General features: G+C 46.2%; 1 protein-coding gene across 4 annotated transcripts in view; it reads right to left on the bottom strand.

The window, feature by feature from the left end:
• Positions 1-23847, bottom strand: part of LOC126175239 (uncharacterized) — a 292084-nt gene that overhangs the window by 27795 nt on the left and 240442 nt on the right. For all 4 annotated transcript variants that reach the window (XM_049921875.1, XM_049921877.1, XM_049921878.1 and 1 more), the window contains 3 exons: positions 21388-22118; positions 8559-9258; positions 5103-6322 (listed from right to left, as the gene is read on the bottom strand). In XM_049921875.1, coding sequence (XP_049777832.1) covers positions 5103-6322; positions 8559-9258; positions 21388-22118 — 2651 coding nt within the window. The remainder of the gene's footprint in view (positions 1-5102; positions 6323-8558; positions 9259-21387; positions 22119-23847) is intronic.

The following is a 23847-nucleotide window of genomic DNA, read 5'->3' as shown; positions in this document are numbered from 1 at the left end:
CACCATCCGAGATGCTGAGTCGCAGACAGGCACAACAAAAAAGATTGTCAGAAATGGAGCTTTCGGCCAACAAGGCGTTCATCGGAGATAGAACGTAAACCCAGCTCTCAGGCACATGACTACAGTGTCTGACTGTTGAGGCCACAGCAGCTAGAGATTCCGGTCATGTGTGCGTGTGTGTGTGTGTGTGTGTGTGTGTATCTTATATCTCCGACGAAGGTCTTATTGGACGAAATCTCATTTTCTAACAGTCTTTTGTTGTGCCTATCTGCGACTCAGCATCTCCGCTATATGTTGACCAACAACCATCTCTGGGGAAAGAAATTGTTCTCCACGATTTGGCACGTCCTTATTTTGTTTGACCTTCAGCTGGTAGTCGTAGTCATTCCCTCTTAGCGCGGGGCCAACGAAAAATACGGGCCCTGCAACGAACTTGTGACGTCACACTAGTCAGCTTGTCTGCCACACTTCGTGAACCTTCGGCTCCGTCCAGGGCAAACGAGAAATCAAAATTTAATTGAAAAGTAATGTAGTTGAAAAGTTTTATCGTGTGCTATCGAGAACTTCGAAACACTTAAACACACAGTCAAGAATTACTAAATTCGTCTGAAACAGTTACTCGCTCCCCGCCGGAGACGGCTGCTGGCACTCATAAGACCCGTAGTGTCACGTGCTGTGACGTACGCGCCACGGCCTGTCTCTCTCGTAAGCCTCGCTTTTAGCGGACCCGACATCGTCACCAGTATTATCACTCGTTTGGACCTCTTCAACAGAATGTCGGAGGATGGAATGTTTATGACAACAGCGCGTGATTTCTGCATTAATGGAATTCTTAAATTCCAGTAGTGATGAGATCAACGCGAAGACAGTGAATTACTGATGGAATATTAAAATAATCTTTGCTTATGAATGTATCGACTTCTTTTAGAGAGGTACAAACACGAGTTTAGATCAAGTTAAATGTCCTTGTCCATTTAGCAATAGTCTGTATTCATGTCAGCTACAATAAGAATAAACTAAAAGCTATTAATATATGATTTGGCGTGTGACGTTTAAGGTCCAAAGCTGCGACGTTGTCGCGGCAAGCAACGTCTGCAGGCAGACGCCACTGTGCTCCATCTTTCTGCGGCGACAAAAAAATGGCTTTAAAGCCTGTATCTCTTCTGTAAGACGTCTGAAATTCACATATAGGATGGATCTCTGTACTATCGCTAATGATATCAAATATCAATTCTTCATTCTGATTGGGTCCAGTGTTGTAGTATTTTTTTTATTTTTTATTTATTTTTTTTTTACTGTGTGAAATTTTCACGTCCACAAACAGCTTCAGACTTACCTCTCGAAAACTACTGAACTGAATGAAATAATTTTTTCTTCGTTGTCTACCAAAGCATCTCGCTCTCCAACGGATTTTTTTCCAGATATACTTACCACATTGCGTTTGCTACTTGCAAGTTTCTGAAAATGGCGCTTTTTCCCTCTTGTGTCAATATCTAATTCATAACAAGTATGAAGTTTAAAAGTACTTTAGCATTACACATGTAACAGACAAACCTTTATAAATTAGTAACAGTTAATAAAAAAAACGGTACAGCAGTGATCAAAGCGTCAGTTTAAGGAGCTCGTGGCGACACATTTAGATATATACACACTTTTGTCTGCAGTTAAATAACGTATCGACACTAATTCAGTGTAAGACCAAAGTAATTCAAAGCAGATACACCAATATGTATTTTTTGTTGTTTTTAAATTTAATTCTAGCCCATTTTCATATTCTCTAGCAAAGACGACCCAAAATTCCAATTGTATTGAATCTATGATGGCACAAGCGGAAGCAACAGCTAACTTTAAGTGAAGATGACTTTTAGGCACGGTTAATCAAAACGAAAATGTGAAACCATAGAGATTAACTGTTTTATTGTTTTTAAACGGACTATTTATTTCAACGACTGATTTTGATCAACTCGAAACGTGCAGCTGCACATTTTATTTGTTTTGCTCTTGCTGTGATACAGAATGCAATAAACTGTACCTGTTCATAGTTCAAGCATAACGACTGGTCACTGAGCAACGTCCACCTCGGGCTACGTAAGGCCATCCAGAGGCTGGAGTAGGATCCTTGATTTTGGGACCACATATGGAACAGGTCCTTATCAGTTTGAGCAACTGTTTGGCCCCACGTTTCAGGTTGAACACAGAATGCTCTCACCAACTGTGTTTTTCGGTTAGGAGAGGCGGTTCGGACTCAGAAAATATTTCATGGGTTTCTCGTGTGCGGTTACGATAACGTGTACTATTTATCAGCAGTGAATGCTGGACAACAATTCGTAATTTTTCGTGAGTCAACCTACATTTATTTTGTGATTTAACGAACTTTTATTTATTTTGAGATTCAGATCTGAGATTGGACATACTAAAGTGTGACTACTTTCTATGGAGACTCTCAAGTCTGTCTACGGATTTTAGCTTTTATTAAGAACGCTGGGTGCTGAGTTAATGTGGGAAAATTAGAGTTTCGACTCTTTTTACACAAAAGTAATCCCTATTTCAACATGGATCAGAAGAAAAATGTCTATTAAACATGGGTTCTCAAATTTATACCTCAAGAGCTATGAACACTTGTTCATCTTCGTTGCTGTGAAAGATGTCTCTTCTAGTGAAAGTTCTTTTCCATTACGAACGACTTACAGAAGGTAGTAAACAACTTATGGCACATTTCGCTGTGATTGTTCATCAATGTAGCATGCAGTAAACATATGTTAATGTTGTTACTGTAAACCGTATTCAAAGTTGTGGGTAAGAGCAATGCACACATTCGTTCTAATTGAATCAGTCCGTGTTTTGATTAATTGGTTTAACCCTTGAATGAAACTCATCGTTATTCCGTTTGAAATATATGAACATTATTCAAAAATGGTTCAAATGGCTCTAAGCTCTTTGGGATTTAACATCTGAGGACATCAGTCCGCTAGACTTAGAACTACTTGAACCTAACTAACCTAAGGACATCACACACATCCATGCCCGAGACAGGATTCAAACCTGCGACCGTAGCAGCAGCGCGGCTCCGCACTGAAGCGCCTAGAACCGCTCGGCCACAACGGCCGGCTATGAACATTATTAATTTTGATAGAATCATCACTTGAGGAGGCAGCCAACTGCATATATAATGTCGCAGTCTCGCCCTCGTACAAAACTTAAGTGGAAATTCTGAAATTCGTATATCTGTGGTGCCTCTAAAGACATAAAAAAGTCAGTTCTTAATTTTAATTAGGGCTGGTGTTACGTCTTTTTTTTCTTTACAGACACGAAATTGTGTCAGGATAAGTTCCCCATTTGAGAACTCGCCTAAAGAATGCTTGCGCAGTGGAAGAGACATCATAGTGGGAGTCAACAATATCAGGCTCCCAATGGCGTATTGCTGGTGGCAGAAAGTCCAGGCTACTAGCTGTCATGTGCCCTAAACATTACACGGAGGTGACAAAACCGTGGGATGGCGATATGCACACGTACAGACGGCCGTAGTGTGGCGTACACAAGGTATAAAAAGGAAGCGCTTTGGCAGAGCTGACTTCCGTACTCGTGTGATTCATGTGAAAAGATTTACGACTTGATTATAGTCGGACGACGGGAATTAACATACTCCGAACGCGGAATGGTAGTTTGAGCAACATGCAATGCATGGGAAATTCCATTTCGGAAATCATTAAGGAATTCAATATTCCGAGATCAGTACCTCTAACCACAGAAACGCAGTGGCTAACTGCCATCACTTAACGACCGAGAACAACGGCGTTTGAGAAGGGTTCTCAGTGCTAACAGACTAGTAACATTGCGTGAAATAACCGCAGAAATCAACGCGGAATGTAAGGCGAACGAATCCGTTAGGATAATGCGGCGAAATGTGGCTTGATCAGGCGACCGACGCGAGTGCCTTTGCTGGCAGTACCACGTCACCTGCAGCTCCTCTCCTGTGTTCGCGACCATATCGGTTGGTCCTTAGCAGACTGGAAAATCGTGGTCTGATCAAATGTGTCCCGATTTCGGTGGGCAAGAGCTGATGGTAGAGTTCAAGTGTGGCGCAGACCCCACGATACCATGGCCCCCGGTTGTCAACAGGGCACTGTGCAAGCTGGAGGTGGCTCCATAACTATATGGTCTGTGTTTATATGGAATCGACTGGATCGTTTGTTCCAACTGAACCCATCATTAACTAGAAATGGTTATGTTCGGCTGCTTGGAGGCCATTTTGAACTATCCATGGTCTTCATGTTCCGAAACAAAGATGGAATTTTTGTGGATGACAATGCGACTGCTTTGAAAAATATTGTGGACTATTCGAGCATGCGACATGAATCCTATGGGACATAATCGAGAGGTGGTTTGTCCTGTGCAGCGACAACACTTTCGCAATTATGGGTGGCTTAGAGGCAGCATGGCTCAATATTTCTGCAGGGGAACTTCCAAAGACTTGTCGAGTCCATGCCACGTCAAGTTGCTGCACTACACCGCTTCAAAATGGTTCAGATGCCTCTGAGCACTATGGGACTAAACATCTGCCGGCCGGAGTAGCCGAGCGATTCTAGGAGCTTGAGTCTGGAACCGCGTGACCGCTACGGTTGCAGGTTAGAATCCTGCCTCGGGCATGGATGTGTGTGATGTCCTTAGGTTGGTTAGGTTTACGTAGTTCTAAGTTCTATGGGACTGATGACCTCAGATGTTAAGTCCCATAGTGCTCAGAGCCATTTGAACCATTTTTGAACTCAATATCTGAGGTCATCAGTACCCTAGAACTTAAAAATGGTTCAAATGCCTTTGAACACTATGGGACTTAACATCTGAGGTCATCAGTCCCCTAGAACTTAGAACTACTTAAACCTAACTAACCTAAGGACATCACACACATCCATGCCCGAGGCAGGATTCGAACCTGCAACCGTAGCGGTCGCGCGGTTCAAGACTGAAGTGCCTAGAACCGCTCTGCCACTCCGGCCGGCGCACTACACCCGACAAAAGGAGGACATCAGGAAGTCTCGCATTATTTTTGTCACCTCAATGTAAATCTGACTATAGGAGTTATGGGAGTACAATCAAACGCTTACCCTGAGGCGCCAGAGCCGGAGGCGCTCGGCCGTTCGGGCGAGTTCTCGCGTGACTTGAGCGCGTGGGTGGAACGGCTGCGCGCCAGGTCAGCTGTGGACGAGCCGGCTGCGTAGCGCGACGGCAGGTAGGAGGCGGGCATGCCGGACGACGTCGGCGACGAGGGGCTGTCGTCCTGCTCGTCCTGGTCGTCGCCGCCGAAGTTGTGCGTGCTGCGGCTGCGCGCCAGCCGCGACCGCCGGTCCTTGAGCGCGGCGTAGCGCGACCGCCCACTGGGGTACCTGCTGGAGGAATCGTCGGCGCCAGCTGCCGCGGAGGTGGTGGTGCTGCTGCTGCCGGCGCCGTACTTGCGCGAGTCGGAGTCCTCCTCGGGCGAGAGCGCCGCCGAACTCTTGCTCTTGTTGAGGAATCGGCTGGTGTAGCCGCTGCTGCCGTACCGGGAGGACGGCGTGTCGTCTTCTTGCTGCGCGGCCCTGCTGCGGCTCAGGTACTTGCTGCCAGTCTCCTCTTTATCCTTGTCCTTGTTGGCGCCGTACCGGTAGCTGGGAGTGGACGACGCGTCGGTACTGTAGCGCCGGTAGCCGGCGGTGGACGAGCCGCCTTCGTCGCGGCTGTCCCTCCTCCTCGACGAAGTAGCGGGGGCGTCCGACGTGTCCCGCGCGTTCGCACTGCGGGCCAGCAGCGGTCCGATGTCTGTGCGGTCGACGGCGCGCGTCGACGACGATGACGTCGACGCCGGTTCCGCTGTTTTCTTCTTCGCCGCCTCGTCCTCCGACTCTTCTTCGGATTCGGTCTCTTCCGAGTCGGAGCTGGTCTCCGTCTCCTCTTCGTCCTCGTCCTCCTCCTTCGTGGAGGAGGCTGCTGCAGCCGCGGCGGCAGCCGCTTGCTGGCGGTTGGCGAGGAAACGGCTCTGGAAACCGCCAGAGGCGCCGCGGCCTCGCGCAGTCGAAGTGCCGCTACTGTCTCCTCCGGCAGAGGCGGCGGTGCTCGCCGGTGCCGTGGTGCGCACGGGGGAGGCAGCGGCGCTGGAAGACGACTCGGAAGACGTGCTGGATTCCGAACTCGCCGACCGCACCGCCGGCTTCTTAGTACCGGCGTCGGACGTCCTGCGCCCAGCCCCGGTCGCCGTTCCCGTGGAAGTCTTGCGCTGAGCCGACGTGGTCGTCGTGTTGGCGCCTGCGGCCGAAGACGTGTCGTCCGATTCTCCGTCGCTGGTCGCAACCTGGTGTTCCAGCAAGAGTCACTATCTTCGCTCTTTCTCTCAGTTCTCCTCCTGGGGCCGTCTTTTAATGCATGTCCGACCTACAGCTCGCCGATATGAAAAATCTCGCATACACCACAGAGAGTAATGCGGCTAGTAAAGTTTGTCGTATTTCGGAAAGCTTCAGTAAATTCGTAATGAGGAAATGACTGCCGATCAAGAGCTTCAGGCATGAATTTCCATGCTCTGATGAGTGTTCCAACGAATTTTCAATAGCACTGGATATTTATTCAACAGGAAGATAACAGATAACTGTTTCCGAGCTCGTAACTTCAGCCAAGAATCTACGGGAAGTATTCTTTGTCAGGAAATATTAACAAGGGAAACTACACTCTTCGGAGAGAGGTCGCTGTCAGCAATGCCACCGAAGGTCATAATATGATATCGTTAGTTATTAGCTTGTCATCTACTACAGGAATGGACTGTAGGGGGAAGACAGGATTCACAGGCAAGTAAACATTTCGCTTAGTCATATCATAGCATTTGACACAATGATCGTCAGCCATACAAGCACAGTGTGGAGAAGAATAAGGAAACTACGCACCATAACGAACAGATCTTTGCGATCATTAACGTTATATTGACAAAACGGTATTAGTCCGAAGAACTGTTACTGTACAACAACCTGTAAGTTAACATGGAATTAAAAACAGCCCCAGGAGAAAAAAACTTTTGAAAAATATTGGACACAGACAAAAAATTTAAAAATCAGCTATCAAAAAAATCTAAATATAAAATTGTTACAAAGCTATTAATAATTAATTAGTTTGCTAAGAATTGTAAAGAGTTTTGTACACAACAATATATATACAAACTTAAACACTTAAGGGACATGTAGCTCATTTTAGTCATGACAACACACTCCTTTGTGTCAAGCGACGGACTCAGTAATAGACTCTAATTGTCTCGCGTTATTACATCATGCGGAAGCATTACGACAGAATGTACGACATATTCTTGTGAGGTGAAATAGTTTGTTAAGGAATGGTAGCTAAGCAATAAAAGTACACGTTTGCATTGCTTCAGCTGTAGTTCTTATCATGTTTCTTACAGGTCCGAAATAGACGCCTAGAAAAAGAGAAATTGAAATTGGGGAGTTCTAAAATTCAATTTAAACTGCATGTTCACGTTCGTTACGTCATCTGCCTTAAGCATACAGACCTACTTTCCCATTAGGACTATAGTGTATATAAGGGAATAAAAGAATACTTAGCAGTTTTATAGAGCACACTGGCTTTTCATGAGATGAGAATGTCTGATGTGCCTAGTGTGCAAAGAGTCACTCTAAACTTAATTTTTTTAATATATGTATCTTCTGGAAATGTAAAAAGGTATTTGAGGATTTTAAATTTGTTTGTGCTGAACTGGCGTCATTTACGCTCTGTTGTGGCGTATTCTCAGTTTCTTCCCGCTTAGACAAGGTTTAATGCCAGGTTAGAAGAATCACTATTTAGTTGAGTTTGAGTGGATGTGCTAGCATGCTATCATCACAGATAACAAAAGTAACTGGTGATACTGTCATTCGGTCTCCTAAGGCTAGAGTTCACCTAATAACAGTTCTCTCACTAATTATCGCTTTCTATTTATCACAGCCAATCGGAGAAAAGTCACACGAGTGCGACGTAAGTTAGTAATCCAACAGGTGAATACATACGCATTTGACTGGTACAACTTAGTAAATGTGCAGTATGTGAACGCTCACAAGCCTAGAAGTATGTTATCGAAAGATGTCCTTTTTTTTGGCTGGCATACTAGTGACGTAGGGAGATCAGTCCTCAGTTCCAAATAAAGTCTTAATGAGATTGCCCTCGGTCGTGAGGGAAATGTTGAAACCGGCAATCGCTTCCAAACTTTTCCGACTGGGATTCCCCTTACCTAGCTGTAGCTCGCTGTTTTCTGCCTGAAAAGGAGGCAGAATTTTACAAGTCCTAGCAGTATCCACTCGATTAGGGATTAAAATGAGGGAAAAGAAAATTTGTCCAATAATTGTAGCACAATAGAGAAATACTTGTCGATTGGAGATCGCAGTTTAGACCTCGTGAGAAAAGTAACCGTTCCTCAAGAGAGGTGCGGCTGGTGTGAGACCGGCCACACAGCGAAGCACCCTGAGGCCGGTGTTTGGGGCCTCCCGGCCGCAGAGGCCGAACTACAGCCACCAGTCGGGCTGGCCGTCCTCTGGCAGCTCGGGGCTGCTCACCTCTTGCACGGTGGCGGGCGGCGTCCTGCGCGCCTGGTCGGCCGAGGAGGAATCCTCGCTGCCGGCGTCGGTGCTGCGCTGCTGCTTGAGCGCCGCGACGCGCTCCGACTGCGGCCTCGACGACGCCGTCGTGGTGGTGGTGGTGGTGGTGTCGGCGGCCGCGGCCGTGGTGGCCGCCGCCTCGACGCCGCTGCCGGACGCCTTGTTCTGCTTCTTGATCTTGGATATCTCGTCGTCCTCGCTGACCTGCCGCGCGGCGGGCGCCCTCCTGGCGGGCGCGGTGGCCGCCTTGGGCGCGGCCTGCGGCGCGGGCGCCGGCGCCGGCTCCTTGTCGCGCTTCTTGCCGCGCTGCTCGGACTCCTGCAGCCGCTTCATGACGCGCGGAGAGTCGAGCAGGCGCGTGATGCCGCTGAGCGGGCCGCGGGACGCGTCCTCCGTGTCCAGGACGCGCTCCCGCTCCTTGCCGTGGTGCGACGGCCCTCCGCCGCCGCCGCCCCCGCAGTCGCCGGAGAAGCGCACGGAGCGGCCGCCCACGCCGACGGCATCGTTGTCGGAGTCGCCGTCGCCGCCACCGAGGTGCCGCGACGCCAGCCGCGAGCGGTAGCGCCGGCTGGCGCGCCCCCCGCTGCCGCCGCCCTCGTCGTACTCGTAGTCACCACCGCCACCGCCACGGCTGTAGTCGTCGCCGCCACGGCCGTACCTGGAAGTAGTTTTAATTTATTTTCAATGAATCTGGGTGATGGTCCATACAACGAAGTACAAGATTCAGAAACGTGAGCAAAAACGTGGCTACATTATACACTACTGGCCATTAAAATTGCTACACCACGAAGATGACGTGCTACAAACGCGAAATTTAACCGACAGGAAGAAGATGCTGCGATATGCAAATGATTAGCTTTTCAGAGCATTCACACAAGGTTGGCGCCGGTGGTGACACCTACAACTTGCTGACATGAGGAAAGTTTCCAACCGATTTCTCATACACAAACGGCAGTTGACCGGCGTTACCTGGTGAAACGTTGTTGTGATGCCTCGTGTAAGACGTAATGCGTACCATCACGTTTCCGACTTTGATAAAAGTTGGATTGTAGCCTATCGCGATTGCGGTTTATCGTATCGCGACATTGCTGCTCGCGTTGGTCGAGATCCAATGACTGCTAGCAGAATATGGAGTCGGTGGGTTCAGGAGGGTAATACGGAACGCCGTGCTGGATCCCAACGGCCTCGTATCACTAGCAGTCGAGATGTCAGACATCTTATCCGCATTGCTGTAAAGGATCGAGCAGCCACGTCTCGATCCCTGAGTCAACAGATGGGGACCTTTGCAAGACAACAACCATCTGCACGAACAGTTCGACGACGTTTGCAGCAGCACGGACTACCAGCTCGGAGACCGTGGCTGCGGTTACTCTTGACGCTGCACCACAGACAGGAGCGCCTGCGATGGTGTACTCAACGACGAACGTGGGTGCACGAATGGCAAAACGTCATTTTTTCGGATGAATCCAGGTCCTGTTTACAGCATCATGATGGTCGCATCCGTGTTTGGCGACATCGCGGTGAACGCACATTGGAAGCGTGTATTCGTCATCGCCATACTGGCTATCACCCGGCGTGATGGTATGGGGTGCCATTGGTTACACGTGTCGGTTACCTCTTGTTCGCATTGACGGCACTTTGAACAGTGGACGTTACATTTCAGACGTGTTACGACCCGTCGCTCTACCCTTTATTCGATCCCTGCGAAACCCTACATTTGAGCAGGATAATGTACGACCGCATGTTGCAGGTCCTGTAGGGCCTTTCTGGATACAGAAAATGTTCGACTGCTGCCCTGGCCAGCACATTCTCCAGATCTCTCGCCAACTGAAAACGTCAGGTCAATGGTGGCCGAGCAACTGGCTCGTCACAATACGCCAGTCATTACTCTTGATGAACTGTGGTGTCGTATTGAAGCTGCAAGGGCAGCTGTACCTGTTCACGGCATCCAAGCTCTGTTTGACTCAATGCCCAGGCGTATCAAGGCCGTTATTACGGCCAGAGGTCGTTGTTCTCAGTAATGGTTTCTCAGGATCTATGCACCCAAATTGAGTGAAAATGTGATCACATGTCAGTTCTAGTCGAATTAATACCCGTTTATCATCTGCATTTCTTTTTGGTGCAGCAATTTTAATGGCCAGTAGTGTATTTCCAATGAATCTGGGTGATGGTCCATACAACGAAGTACAAGATTCAGAAACTTGAAGAAAAACGTGGCTACATTAATAATATAAAAGGTTACTGTTCTTACCTCTCTTTATCTACATATGAGGTTGAGTCAAATGTAAACCTTAAATATTATTTTAAGTATTATTTATTGTGGAGAAGTGGTATAAAGCTGTATCACTTTTCAACATAATCTCCCCCACGCTCAATGCAAGTCCTCCAGCGCTTACAAAGTGCATAAATTCCTTTAGAAAAAAATTATTTTGGTAGTCCGCGCAACCACTCATGCACCGCGTGGCGTACCTCTTCATCAGAACGGAACTTCTTTCCTCCCATTGCGTCTTTAAGTGGTCCAAACATTTGGAAGTCACTTGGGGCAAGGTCTGATGAGTATGGTGGATGAGGAAGACACTCAAAATGCAGGTCTGTGATTGTTGCAACTGTTGTAAGGGCAGTGTGGGACTTGCATTGTCATTTTGCAAAAGGACACCTGCTGACAGCAATCTACGTCGCTTTGATTTGATTGCAGGCCACAGATGGTCTTTTAGGAGATCTGTGTATAATGCACTGGTGACAGTGGTCCCTCTGGGCATGTAATGCTCCAAAATGACGCCTTTTTCATCCCAAAAGAGAGTCAGCATAACCTTCCCTGCTGATGCTTCTGTTCGAAACTTCTTTGGTTTTGGTGATGAGGAATGGCGCCACTCCTTGCTCGCTCTCTTCGTTTCCGGTTGGTGGAAATGAACCCAGGTTTCGTCCCCAGTAACGATTCTTGCCAGGAAGCCATCACCCTCTCGTTCAAAGCGCTGAACAAGTTCTTCACAAGCATCAACACGTCGTTCTCTCATTTCAGAAGTCAGCTGCCGTGTGGCACCCATCTTGCAGATACTTTGTGAAACTGAAGCACATCATGCACAATGTGGTGTGCTGACCCATGACTAATCTGTAAACATGCTGTAATGTCATTGATTGTCGCTCGGCGGTTTTCCTTCACTATGGCTTCAACTGCTGCAATGTTCTGTGGAGTCACAACTCGTTGTGCCTGTCCTGGACGAGGAGCATCTTCCACTGAAGTCACACCATTTTCGAACTTCCTACTCTATTCATAGATTTACTGCTATGACAAACATGCGTCACCGTATTGAACCTTCATTCGTCGATGAATTTCAATAGGTTTCACACCTTCATTACGTAAAAACCGAATAAGAGAACGCTTTTCTTCCCTGGTGCAAGTCGCAAGTGGGGCGGCCATCTTTATACTGATACTGCGACGGTATGTGTGCATCTACACTATGCTGCCACCTACAGGCCATTCTGCACGCTGTTTGTAGCACGCTTACCATCTTACAGGATAACGGCGCCAAATTTCGATTTCTTATTACAAATTTAAGGTTTTCATTTGAATCACCCTCGTACATACTCAGCACGCCACCGTATGGTACGTGTCGGAGGATATCCTAAACTACTACTAGTCATTTCCTTTTCTGTTTCACTTGCCGAAAAAGCGAGGGAAAAACTATTATCTATGTTCCTCCGTTCGTGCCCTAATATTTATAATCTTACCTTCGTGGTCACTACGCGAAATGTACGTTGGCGGTAATACAATATTTGTGCAGTCAGCCTCAAGTTTCGGGTCTCTAAATTTCCTCAATAATATTACACGAAAAGAACGTCGCTTTCCCTCCAGTGATTCCCATTTGAATTCCCGAAGCATCTCCATAGTACACGCTTCTTTTTCGAATCTACGAGTAACAAACCTAGTAGCCCGCCTCTGAATTGCTTCGAAGTTTTCCTTTAATCCGACCTAGAGCGGATCTCAAACATTCGAGCGGTACTCGACAAGAGGACACTGTCCTCTATGCTCACTCCTTTTACCTCATCCGTCTGTCACTAAGTACTCATGAACCAAGCGAGTAGTAACGTCTGTGAGTTGTTGGTATACGTAAAACTGTCTTTCCAGATACAACAACGGCTGTTTTGTCCTGAGCTTAGCGACTCGGGCAGTGTTAGTCTCTCGGCAGAATCGTTGGCCAGCTGTCACAATGAATGTTTGTACGGATCGATTACAGAACTTACAGATGATTCGCCTGCGGATGATAAGAAAGCTGGCAGCGCGAAGTGCTTCAAGGTTTAATTAAACTGCTGATCAGATAGCTCACTTAAAATCAGTGGTATGTAGTATTGTGTGAAGTGTGATTATAGTGGAGAAAGCTAACAGTAACAATAAGTGACTATTATCGATAGGAAACCTTATGTGAGACTATTAAATTCAGTTTCTCGTTTCGTACCACTTCCCCGCTTTAGGACACAAGGGAAGGAAGAAATCTAAAAAATGGTTCAAATGTCTCTGAGCACTACGGGACTTAACATCTGTGGTCATCAGTCCCCTAGAACTTAGAACTGCTTAAACCTAACTAACCTAAGGACATCACACACATCCATCCCCGAGGCAGGATTCGAACCTGCGACTGTAGCAGTCGCGCGGTTCCAGACCTAGCGTCTAGAACCGCGAGACCACCGCGGCCGGTGGAAGAATTCTACGAGGGGACAACTACGAGAGTATAATGGATGGAACGTATAAGATTAACACAGTGGAATTTTTTTTTGAGTATGAAGAAAAAAACAACATTGTGCCATTCAAAGTTAAGCTTTTTTTAAAACAACTAATGAAGAAACTAACAGGATGTTAAGTACAAATCTAAAGTAAACTGAAGGGGAAGGGGAAGACATGAAAGGAATTAATGATATTAGCTGCAACGCGAATCGCGACTTTGCGGAGAATCAGCGCCGACGAGAAGAAATGGGTGCCGGAGCGGCACTTGATCCTGGGATCTCCTTACTAGGCGGTTGCGTTAACCACTGCATCACCCGATGCACTCGAACTATCTCGGCACGTTCCCCTTCCAACTCATTTTCCCACCTAGCGCCATCTATCCGCTGCACCCGTCCGGTTCCTCCACGCTCTCTAATTTTCAGATTGCCGCTGGAGGAAGGACGTAAATGTGCGTCCGTACAGATGGTTGTGGATTCATTTCCCGTTGAGGCGAATCAATTATGTGAATGCATAGTGTCTGTTCTTTCGGAGAGACTGTTGTTGTTGTTGTGGTCTTCAGTCCTGAGACTGGTTTGATGCAGCTCTCCATGCTACTCTATCCTGTGCAAGCTTCTTCATCTCCCAGTACCTACAGCAACCTACATCCTTCTGAATCTGCTTAATGTATTCATCTCTTGGTCTCCCCCTACGATTTTTACCCTCCACGCTGCCCTCCAATACTAAATTGGTGATCCCTTGATGCCTCAGAACATGTCCTACTAACCGATCCCTTCTTCTGGTCAAGTTGTGCCACAAACTTCTCTTCTCCCCAATCCTATTCAATACTTCCTCATTAGTTATGTGATCTACCCATCTAATCTTCAGCATTCTTCTGTAGCACCACATTTCGAAAGCTTCTATTCTCTTCTTGTCCAAACTATTTACCGTCCATGTTTCACTTCCATACATGGCTACACTCCATACAAATACTTTCAGAAATGACTTCCTGACACTTCAATCTATACTCGATGTTAACAAATTTTTCTTCTTCAGAAACGCTTTCCTTGCCATTGCCAGTCTACATTTTATATCCTCTCTACTTCGACCATCATCAGTTATTTTGCTCCCCAAATAGCAAAACTCCTTTACTACTTTAAGTGTCTCATTTCCTAATCTAATTCCCTCAGCATCACCCGACTTAATTCGACTACATTCCATTATCCTCGTTTTGCTTTTGTTGATGTTCATCTTATATTCTCCTTTCAAGACATTGTCCATTCCGTTCAACTGCATTTCCAGGTCCTTTGCTGTCTCTGACAGAATTACAATGTCATCGGCAAACCTCAAGGTTTTTATTTCTTCTCCATGGATTTTAATACCTACTCCGAATTTCTCTTTTGTTTCCTTTACTGCTTGCTCGATATACAGATTGTATAACATTGGGGAGAGGCTACAACCCTGTCTTACTCCCTTCCCAACCACTGCTTCCCTTTCATGTCCCTCGACTCTTATAACTGCCATCTGGTTTCTATACAAATTGTAAATAGCCTTTCGCTCCCTGTATTTTACCCCTGCCACCTTTAGAATTTGAAAGAGAGTATTCCAGTCAACATTGTCAAAAGCTTTCTCTAAGTCTACAAATGCTAGGAACGTAGGTTTGCCTTTCCTTAATCTTTCTTCTAAGATAAGTCGTAAGGTCAGTATTGCCTCACGTGTTCCAGTATTTCTACGGAATCCAAACTGATCTTCCCCGAGGTCGGCTTCTAATAGTTTTTCCATTCGTCTGTAAAGAATTCGTGTTAGTATTTTGCAGCTGTGACTTATTAAACTGATTGTTCGGTAGTTTTCACATCTGTCAACACCTGCTTTCTTTGGGATTGGAATTATTATATTCTTCTTGAAGTCTGAGGGTATTTCGCCTGTTTCATACATCTTGCCCACCAGATGGTAGAGTTTTGTCAGCAATGGCTCTCCCAAGGCCGTCAGTAGTTCCAATGGAATGTTGTCTACTCCGGGGGCCTTGTTTCGACTCAGGTCTTTCAGTGCTCTGTCAAACTCTTCACGCAGTATCGTATCTCCCATTTCATCTTCATCTACATCCTCTTCCATTTCCATAATATTGTCCTCAAGTACATCGCCCTTGTATAGACCCTCTATATACTCCTTCCACCTTTCTGCTTTCCCTTCTTTGCTTAGAACTGGGTTTCCATCTGAGCTCTTGATGTTCATACAAGTGGTTCTCTTATCTCCAAAGGTCTCTTTAATTTTCCTGTAGGCAGTATCTATCTTACCCCTAGTGAAATAAGCCTGTACATCCTTACATTTGTCCTCTAGCCATCCCTGCTTAGCCATTTTGCACTTCCTGTCGATCTCATTTTTGAGACGTTTGTATTCCTTTTTGCCTGCTTCATTAACTGCATTTTTGTATTTTCTCCTTTCATCAATTAAATTCAATACTTCTTCTGTTACCCAAGGATTTCTAAGAGCCCTGGTCTTTTTACCTCCTTGATCCTCTGCTGCCTTCACTACTTCATCCCTCAAAACTACCCATTCTTCTTCTACTGTATTTATTTCGCCCATTCCTGTCAATTGTTCCCTTATGCTCTCCCTAAAACTCTGTACAACCTCTGGTTCTTTCAGTTTATCCAGTTCCCATCTCCTTAAATTCCCACCTTTTTGCAGTTTCTTCAGTTTTAATCTACAGGTCATAACCAATAGATTGTGGTCAGAGTCCACATCTGCCCCTGGAAATGTCTTACAATTTAAAACCTGGTTCCTAAATCTCTGTCTTACCATTATATAATCTATCTGATACCTTTTAGTATCTCCAGGGTTCTTCCATGTATACAACCTTCTATCATGATTCTTAAACCAAGTGTTAGCTATAATTAAGTTGTGCTCTGTGCAAAATTCTACCAGGCGGCTTCCTCTTTCATTTCTTAGCCCCAATCCATATTCACCTACTACGTTTCCTTCTCTCCCTTCTCCTACACTCGAATTCCAGTCACCCATGACTATTAAATTTTCGTCTCCCTTCACTATCTGAATAATTTCTTTTATATCATCATATATTTCTTCAATTTCTTCGTCATCTGCAGAGCTAGTTGGCATATAAACTTGTACTACTGTAGTAGGCGTGGGCTTCGTGTCTATCTTGGCCACAATAATGCGTTCACTGTGCTGTTTGTAGTAGCTTACCCGCTTTCCTATTTTCCTATTCATTATTAAACTTACTCCTGCATTGCCCCTATTTGACTTTGTGTTTATAACCCTGTAGTCACCTGACCAGAAGTCTTGTTCCTCCTGCCACCGAACTTCACTAATTCCCACTATATCTAACTTTAACCTATCCATTTCCCTTTTTAAATTTTCTAACCTACCTGCCCGATTAAGGGATCTGACGTTCCACGCTCCGATCCGTAGGACGCCAGTTTTCTTTCTCCTGATAACGACAGCCTCTTGAGTAGTCCCCGCCCGGAGATCCGAATGGGGGACTATTTTACCTCCGGAATATTTTACCCAAGAGGACGCCATCATCATTTAATCGTACAGTAAAGCTGCATGCCCTCGGGAAAGATTACGGCCGTAGTTTCCCCTTGCTTTCAGCCGTTCGCAGTACCAGCACAGCAAGGCCGTTTTGGTTATTGTTACAAGGCCAGATCAGTCAATCATCCAGACTATTGCCCTTGCAACTACTGAAAAGGCTGCTGCCCCTCTTCAGGAACCACACGTTTGTCTGGCCTCTCAACAGATACCCCTCCGTTGTGGTTGTACCTACGGTACGGCCATCTGTATCGCTGAGGCACGCAAGCCTCCCCACCAACGGCAAGGTCCATGGTTCATGGGGGGAGGTCGGAGAGACTGCTTGTCTGAAAGAACAGACAATCAGTCAGTCCGAAAGAATTGACACCACACAAAATCTGCAGCTGTAGCATATGTCATGTAAATTGAAGGGGGACGAGGAAGAAACGAAAGGAAAGAGAAGGAACTAGTTATATCAACAGCATAGGGACTTTGTGCGGAATTAGTGTGCTGGACTGGGACTTGAACCCAGGTTCTCCTGCATTCATATAAACTTAAAGTGACATTAAGGAGCCATCTGGCATTAAGTCTAAAGAGTTTACAGACACTTGGAACATTTGACACTTCGAAGAATTTTGACCTAATCACTGTCAGAAATAATCAATAAGTTTCACCCTTCACGCAGTGTTTTCTTCCTCTATTTTCTCATATATTACTCATTTCCATAAGAATACAGCATGTCAGCTCTACAGCAATTGCAGTTTGGAGAGATTACTATTTTTAACAAGTGTTTCGTTCTGTTGTTAGCCAAGTGTAGGTGGTTCAAATGGCTTTGAGTACTATGGGACTTAACATCTGAGATCATCAGTCCCCTAAAACTTATAACTACTTAAACCTAACTAACCTAAGGACATCACACACATCCATGCCCGAAACAGGATTCGAACCTGCGACCGTAGCGGTCGCGTGGTTCCAGACTGAAGCGCCTAGAACCGCTCGCCCACACCGGCCGGTAGCCTAGTGTCCTGTTCTTACTCTATTAGTGATGGCTGTTTCCTTCCCATTTAAGAACGGAATTTAGAAATCTTCGCTTACCAGGTATGCGCTCTGTTTGCATAGCCCAGTATCAAGTTCCTTTTAAATAGTTTCCTTACTACATAACGACGACCATTCTTCTTTTGCCTCAACTATAAGCCGTCAATAGTAATCACAGTGGGGGCAGACGTTATAATTGGTGCAAGGTGTTGCATCTTTTTGGAAAGACAGTCACCGAGTCCAGTACCTTTGACGTCAATGTAGTCCGGAATCCCACGCCGACCGATTTATGGAGATCTTTCGATCTCATTAGATGTCTTAGGATAGTTTGCAGCTTTTACCGAAGCTGCACTTTCAAGGACAAAAGAGCGCTGACGGTATCTGTACATACCATTATTCTGTCTGCTTTAGCTCTCTTACATATAATCTGGTTTGTAAGCAGTCGTAGACCTAGGGTTCGGCCCTCGGGAGGTTCACAATTTGTTGCTGTCCCTGCTCCCTCCAAATGTAACTTTTCGTCACCCTCACTTTCAACAAGCCACGAAGTCCTAAGATTTTAAAAATAATAACAATATATTATTATTATTTTACAGGGTGATTTTTTCACACTGTGTACGAACTCTAGGGACTGATCGATGAGAGGGTACGGAACAAACAAGGTCTAATGAACTTAGGTCCAGAAATGCATTGCTTCCATCCTAGACACCATTTATTCAGTTATACATTGTTACAGAGACTGCACCGTCCATCCGCAGTTACAGTATGTGTTGAAAATGGTTCCCATGTGCCTCAACGCAAGCGCGTACGCCCCATAGTATGTTCTGCCTCATATGTTCACACTGGCCAGGCTGCATCCAAATAGCTTCAAAGGCAGCATGAATACGCTGCTCCTGTATCTCCACATCTGGAAAGTGCTCTGCATATACGATAGTTTTGATACACCACCATAACCAGAAATGGCACGTGTTGAGGTCCGATGAACGAGCATGCCACACAGCGGGAACCCGATCCATCGGCCAAGGAAGGCACTATTGAGATGCTTCGGGACGTTAACAGCAAAGTGGGCTCGAGCAGTATCATGTAGCGGCCACATAACCCTCCGAATCATCAGTGGCACTTCTTCCATCAGGAGAGGCAAGGTCACCCGCAATAAACGACGATAATTCCGGCCTGTTACACGACGTGGAAGTAAGACTGGTCCTAAAATACAGTCGCCAATTATCCCGGCCCATACATTCCGACTGCACCGACACTTATGATTCTCTGTCACCATACCATGAGGGTTCTGCATAACATCCTACAGATGGCCTGATCTGTGAATACGATGGATGACATAAATCCATGAGTGGTGGTTGCCAGGTGAAGAAACAAGTGACAAAACTGCTCCTGATGTGGAAAGTCTGTCGCTAGTAAGCTCTGCACAGGCTGAAAGTGATAAGAATAGTAACAGCTGTCATGGGGAATGTTCCACACAGTCGTCTGGCTTACCCTGTACTGGCAGACCAACTGCCTGGTACTGACACGGCGGTCGCCTTCCACAGTGTTAATCGCATTTTCCTCCAACTCTGGGGTCCGAACATTTCGAATATGTCCTTCATGATTTCCAGCTTCATGGAACGACCCTGTGTCAGACAAACGGCAAAACACTGCTGCAAACATTGAGTGTTGTGAGTGTTGTCGACGGGGATAGGTCTCCTGATACAGCCTTGCTGTCCACCGCCCGTTGCCATTTGCCTTTTCGTAAGTAAACACCATGTCGGCAATCTCTCGATTCGAATACGGAACCATTGTGTACAACCCTATATGATATCCACAACAAGGTGAGTCAGCAAGAGAAGCGTATCGGACACAACATCACCAATTACTATGGCAGGAGAGGCAGCTATGGCATGACGTAAGAGGAATTGTACCACCCTCTAGAAGGAAACCATGCATATTGTAATTGTGGCTGCATGGTAAAGCACGTATTAGACCGCAGTCTCTGTAACAAAGTATGGCTGTATAAATTATCTCTAGCATAGAAACCATGCGTTTCCGGGCAAAAGTTCATTAAAACTCTTTTGTTCCGTAACCTCTCATCGATCAATGTCTAAAGTTCGTACATGGTGGAAAAACTCACCTTTTATACTATATTTTATATAGTGATCAACATATACATCGCTGAAAAATATTTTCCAAAAATTTGAGAAATTCCTGTGCCATGAAAATGTTTTAAGAACTATAATAGCAGCAAACTTACACAACTTCGACAACTTCATAATTTGTGGGTTTTAGAGTCTGACTGTGCACTGGCCATTTCAGTATTTCACAGGTCTGCAGATTACAGATTTACAAACATATAAATGGTTGGAATTCTGTATCTTTCTGTCTCTTCTACCTACGTTTGGGAAATGTAGTCTTTCTGTTAGTTTCCTTTAGTGTATCATCTTTCCCCTTCTGTCTTGCGGTTCTTCGATTTCCGGTAGTTTTCCGGTTCCGCTTGTGGACTCACAGTGTCGTATTTATTGCTGGTAGCCGGATCGATCAGGCTGCGAAAAGGCGCCTTTCGGCGTTTTAATGTTTTCTAAAGCCATTAAGATTGGAGATAAATGCACATAGGGTAATCTAAAAAACACTACTGAAAAATATTCGCAGTTAAACGAAATTTGTAACTTTTTAAATTTATTAGTATTTTGGAGAGTCTTAGTTCACACGATACAGTATTCTCCGAGAGAAAGCTGGAATTTTTGGAAATTAACGTAAATGAAAATATAAACGGTTCTAGTAAAATGCTTTTTAGGGGCAGGGGGTCATGACATAATGACACCCCTCCTCAATGCCTTGGATCTGTGCCTGTCTGAAAGACAGCTAATAACTCTGCACGGAGTTTTCTATGGGTAGCAATAGGATCGGCCCTGTATGTATACCTTATCGTAGAAAGCTGTTTTCGAAGAGACACCTAGTGTTTCCGATCCGTCTGTAAAAACTTCGAGCCAGCCGATCCAGAAGCAATAGACGTGCCGCATTCAAGTCATAACACCTCCGATTTTTTTCTCACAGACATCACACGAAAACTGTGAGCCTTTGAGAAGTAATCTCCATGCAGCTGTATGTATTTTTCACAACGGCATGATTCCATGGCCGCTGCGAACGCTTCTTTAGGAGTCTGGTACGCAAATTGGGTAACAGAAACGATGTATCATCTATTCTCACAACCGACGAAAAGAAACCTGATCCATACCGCATCACTCGTCCACATTGCCTGGAAACAAGCCACGCACGCAACCATGTGGTCATCCGACAGCCAACATCCGTGGCACCCACCTAGATGACAGTTATCGCCATATTAAGTATAAAAGTCAGTCCTCACTCTCGCCTCTGTTGCTAGAGTTCCGTGTGCTGTATAGTGCTGCCATCTCTGTCACGCATCCACGAGTGCACGCTTGTTTCAAAACCAATTGCATCTTTTTGTTTCCAGTCGTGAGAAAAAAAGAATTGGAGGTGTTACAACGTGAATATAAGTCGTACTTTAGACTAGTTTGCGACGTTTACCTCGAAGCTTCGCCGCCGCCGTAGCCGCGGCTGCTGTAGCGCTCGCCGAACTTGCGACCGCCGAGAGGTGACGCGCGGCCACCTGCCGACGGCCCGCCTCCCTCCCCATCGAAGTATCCGCCGCGCTCCTCCTGGCGGAACTGCGACGCCAGCCGGTGGTCGCTCTTGGACCGCATCAGACCCGGGCCTGCGGCCGGCGGCTGCAACAGCCCGCCTCCGCCGCCGCCACTGCCCCCCACGCCCGGGGCGGCCATGCTCGGGTAGGGCGACGCGATGGTCAGGTCTCCGTAGTTCGCCACGTGCAGCACCAGCTGGTTCGGGTCCGTCGCCATCGAGAAGCGTACCCTGCGCGTGTAGTCGACGTTCTCGTACTCGAAGTTGCGGATGAACTCGACCGTCTTGAGGAAGATCTCCTTGGCGTCCATGAGCTCGCAGTCGTCCCAGTCGACGTTGTCGTTCATGTGCTTGTCGGCGAGCTCGCAGTTGCTCTGGATGTTGGAGAGCTCCTGCTCCAGGTTGTCCTTGAGGGTGCGCAGGTTGCGCTGCTCCGTGCTCTGGTAGCGCTCGATTTCTGACCGCAGCGACTCGGTTCGGTCCTTCAGCGCCTTCATCAGCCGGCGGTAGATCTCATCTATTTCTTCTGTTACCGACGTGCAGTTATTGAGCAGTGTGATCTGATTCTTCTCCACGAGGGATAGGGCGTCTTGTAATCGGTGAATCCCTCTCCGCACCTGCACAAAAATGTGTTGGTTATGTAGTCAAAAGTTTACACAGGAGTTGTTCAAAAATGGTTCAAATGGCTCTGAGCACTATGGGACTTAACTGCTGAGGTCATCAGTCCCCTAGAACTTAAAACTACTTAAACCGAACTAACCTAAGGACATCACACACATCCATGCCCGAGACAGAATTCGAAAGTGCGACCGTAGCGGTCGCGCGGTTCCAGACTGTAGCGCCTAGAACCGCTCGGCCACCCTGGCCAGCCAGGAGTTGTCATAAGCTTATAATTGTCAGCTCTAAAACTGAAGTTACGCAATTAATGTTTGTTTCTTTGCAGGTACTAGTGTTCAGTGCCGGTACCCTTTGAATTTCACGTGCCACAGTACAGCAGCACACCACTAGAGGTGTCAAAAGAAAATGGCGTAATGGCACAGTCCCTCTCCACTTTATCGTTGGCCACTGCTGAATGAAACATTTTTTTCTAGAGATAGGACAGTAGTTCAAACATGTCTAACATTAAGTGACTAAAAAGTCAGATAATCTAGTTTGCCACATTAGGGGCGAAACATTTGAGAGAACTTAAACAAAGCTGTGTTTAGCCTAAGGCGTGTCTTACATTGAAATTTGCTGTAAGGAAGAAGGATGACTCCCCATAAGTCTGGTAAGTGGTTATGGATAATGGAAAGGAAATAGATCATTAAACTGCATTTAATTGTCTTCTAAATGTTTGCTAAGTTCATACAATACATAAGTAAATGCAACTATTAAATTTTTGATTCCTCAAAATAGCCACCCGTTGCTTTAATAACTGCGTTGCATACTTTAGGCATGCGATATTTCAATTTTAGCAGGGTTTCAGCTGGAATTAGCCTCCATTCTTGCTGCAGGACCTTCCACAAGTGTGTTCTACTCATGACTCCCCGTTTTCGATTTCTTCTGTCCAACTCGTACCATATTAGCTCGATTGGGTAGCAGTCAGTGACTGAGGACGCTATTCAATTTTTTATTTTCAAAATTTTCTGAGCCTCTAGATACTTCGCATAGTTCTGACACAACTGGGATGTATGTTTCGGGTTGTTCTCTTACTGCAGCACGTACCTTTCCCAATCATACGGAAACCAGATGCCTTGGCATGTCGGTGGAGAATGGCATGATAATCCTTTTGGTTTGTTTGTCCATCTACTTTCATGAAATCTCCGACGCTACTACCTCCAAAAGATCTCCATACCGTCACAGAACCCCTTCCATGCTTCACAGTTGGAATTATCCTCTGGGGATGCAAGCGTTTGTCTGACAAACGGCGTACGAATTGACAGCGCTTGCTTCCAAGTACTTCGAACTTGGATTCATCACTATCCCAGTCCCATTTTCAATTACTTTCGCTGCATGTACTAGCCTTCTTTCGCGGCGTGTCTTACTTTCATACAAACGGAACTACAACTGAACAGCCGCGCGGGATTAGCCGTGCGGTCTGGGACGCTGCAGTCATGGACTGTGTTGCAGGTCCCAGCGGAGGTTCGAGTCCTCCCTCGGGCATGGGTGTGTGTGTGTTTGTCCTTAGGATAATTTAGGTTAAGTAGTATGTAAGGTTAAAGACTGATGACCTTAGCAGTTAAGTTCCATAACATTTCACACATTTTTAGAACTGAACAGAACTGTAAAGAACGTACCTCTACATAGTCGTTCGTCTACTGGCGCCACCTAGCGTGTCTAGTAGAACTGTTTGGACAGGTAAAGTCA

Source organism: Schistocerca cancellata, chromosome 3 (genome assembly GCF_023864275.1).
Source record: "Schistocerca cancellata isolate TAMUIC-IGC-003103 chromosome 3, iqSchCanc2.1, whole genome shotgun sequence".
In the NCBI taxonomy this organism is placed as follows: Eukaryota; Metazoa; Arthropoda; class Insecta; order Orthoptera; family Acrididae; genus Schistocerca; species Schistocerca cancellata.
This window is presented reverse-complemented; position numbering and strand designations above follow the sequence as displayed.